General features: G+C 38.2%; 1 protein-coding gene across 1 annotated transcript in view; it reads right to left on the reverse strand.

The window, feature by feature from the left end:
- The window catches only part of LOC125038597, an 11,808-nt gene that overhangs the window by 1,069 nt on the left and 8,239 nt on the right, over positions 1-2,500 (reverse strand). Inside the window, exons 7-8 of the mRNA XM_047632134.1 lie at positions 914-2,500; positions 1-235 (exon numbers count right to left, since the gene is read on the reverse strand). The exon at positions 1-235 is cut by the window's left edge and continues 1,069 nt beyond it; the exon at positions 914-2,500 is cut by the window's right edge and continues 453 nt beyond it. Of these exons, the coding sequence (XP_047488090.1) occupies positions 1-235; positions 914-2,500 (1,822 nt within the window). The remainder of the gene's footprint in view (positions 236-913) is intronic.

Below are 2,500 nucleotides of genomic sequence, written 5' to 3' on the forward strand. Positions count from 1 at the left end.
ACATTCAGCCGCCTATAGTCTGTACACATACGAAGTTGTCCACCTTCCTTCGGCACTAGTAGACATGGAGAAGCCCATGGCGATGAGCTTGGTACTGCTAAGCCATTCTGCAGTAGATAGTTCACTTCGTCTCTCATTTGCTGCTTTTTCTCGGGGTTTAGACGATAAGGTGCTTGTCGTATGGGAAGCGTACCTGGCACTAGTTCAATATCATGCTTGATAACATTGCATTTACCTGGAGTGTCAGAGAATACTGGTGAGTAATTTTTAAAAAGGTTAGAAATCCCCTGTATTTCGTCTGAACCGAGGTGATTTAAGAATGAAGGTAGATTACTAAGAACATCAGAGTTACAAGCATTGATCCATGGATTAATATCTAGTGGATCTTCAAACATATTGATGACATTACAAGGTAGTCTCTGCGGCAAGTCATCTGTAGTATCAGGAGAATTTGGCATATAGAGTTTTAATCTATTTATATGAATTAATTGAGTCGTTTTCCTACGGTCAGGAGTTTCAATAATATAGTTAGTGTCATTAAGTTTCTTTTCAATGGTATAAGGCCCTTGGTATTTAACTGCCAGTGGAGAACCAGGAATGGGAATGTAAGCCAGAACTTTATCACCTACTTTGAAACTTCTTTGCTTGGCACATTTATCATATCTAATCTTCATTTTAGCTTGACCTTTAAATAAGTTATCTTTAGCAATTTTTCTAACTTTAGCTAATGTGTCTTGAAGATTCTTAAGGTATTGTGAAACTGTAGTTATATTATCAGATGAATCATTTAGCAATTTCTCTTTTACCAACTTCAAAGGCCCCCTTACTTTTCTACCAAATAAAAGTTCAAAAGGTGAAAAACCGAGGGTCTCTTGAGGAGCTTCTCTAATGGCAAACAACATGTATGGCAAACCTTCATCCCAGCATTTCTGATTCTCCAGACAAAACTTGCGGAGCATGGATTTTAGTGTTTGGTGCCAACGCTCCAGGGCTCCTTGTGACTCAGGATGATATGCAGTGGAAAGGGTCTGCTTAATGCCCAGTTCTTGGAGTACCTTAGAGAAGAGTTCACTCGTGAAGTTGCTACCTCTGTCAGACTGTACCTCCTGTGGGATACCAAAAGTTGTAAACATGTGTACAAGATTTTTACAAATACTCTTAGCAGAAATATTTTTAAGAGGAAATGCTTCTGGATACCTTGTAGTGGGACACATTACAGTCAGTATATATTGATTCCCTTTTGCGGTTTTTGGTAGAGGTCCCACACAGTCAATGATAATCTTTTGAAAAGGTTCACATGGGACTTGAATGGGTTGAAGAGGATAAGGAGGAATAGTTTGATTGGGCTTCCCAGCTACTTGACACACATGACATGAATTTATGTGCTTTGTAACATCCTGTTTAAGTCCAGGCCAAAAGAAATCATTTAAGATTTTCTGACAAGTTTTCCTGATCCCGAGATGCCCACCAAAACCTTCATGAGCGATCTCTATTACACTCTTTCTGATAGACTGTGGCAAGACAATCTGATGCTTCTCAGACCATGAATCCTTTATAGACAGATTAGGAGGTCGATAGAATCTCATCAGTACATTATCTTTGTAATAAAAACTAGGAGATTTAACAACAGCACCATCACAAGCTTCATTATGACATTTTATAAGAGATTCATCACATTTCTGTGCTTCAATTAGCTTTTCTGGCGTCATCATATTTGAAATTAAATTATCAGTTATTTTCTTTGTTACAGGTTGATTATCATGGTTTACTAGATTAGGTTTGAAAGAAGCTAAAGGTTCATCCCCTTTCTTAGCTTTGGATCTTGTTACTGCACAGCTAGGGAAAAGATATGGCTGTTCCATTTCAAGTTCAGTTGTGTTATTATATTGTAAAGGGGTGTCAGTTACCCTTAATTCTGGTATTACTAAGTCCCCAGCTAAGTCATTACCCATGAGGAAACTTGCATTAGGAATCGGTATCGTATTTACAACACCAACCGTTACTGGTCCTTCTACCATATCGCAATCCAAGTTGATTACAGCAAGCTGTTTAGGAGCACATCCTTCTATATACTCAAGCCAGACTTTCTCACCTGTTAAGCAGTTTTCAATATCTGGCAGAGCACTCTTCAGTATGAGTGATTGTGCGCATGCTGTATCTCTGACAATATCAATTGGATATCTATTACCCCCTGACTTGCTGAACACATGACCCTTTGATCGGAATGCCTTAAATGGATCTTCCTGAAACAGTTTATAAGCAAAATTAGTAGTAGCCACAGGTTTTGTAAAATTATAATCTTTTGCTTCTTTTGCCACCTTACATTTTGGATGTGGGCAGTTTTTAATTAGATGACCCTCCTTTTTGCAAAATTTACAGTATAGGGTAGAGATTTGGGTATTAGGCGGATACTGTCCACTGCTAGTATTATCCATATTTTTAAATCCTACAGATGACTTTACAATATTTGCTTTTCTTTTCTCCCCCGGTATACTACGAT

This window comes from Penaeus chinensis, chromosome 25 (assembly GCF_019202785.1).
Source record: "Penaeus chinensis breed Huanghai No. 1 chromosome 25, ASM1920278v2, whole genome shotgun sequence".
Classification (NCBI taxonomy): domain Eukaryota; kingdom Metazoa; phylum Arthropoda; class Malacostraca; order Decapoda; family Penaeidae; genus Penaeus; species Penaeus chinensis.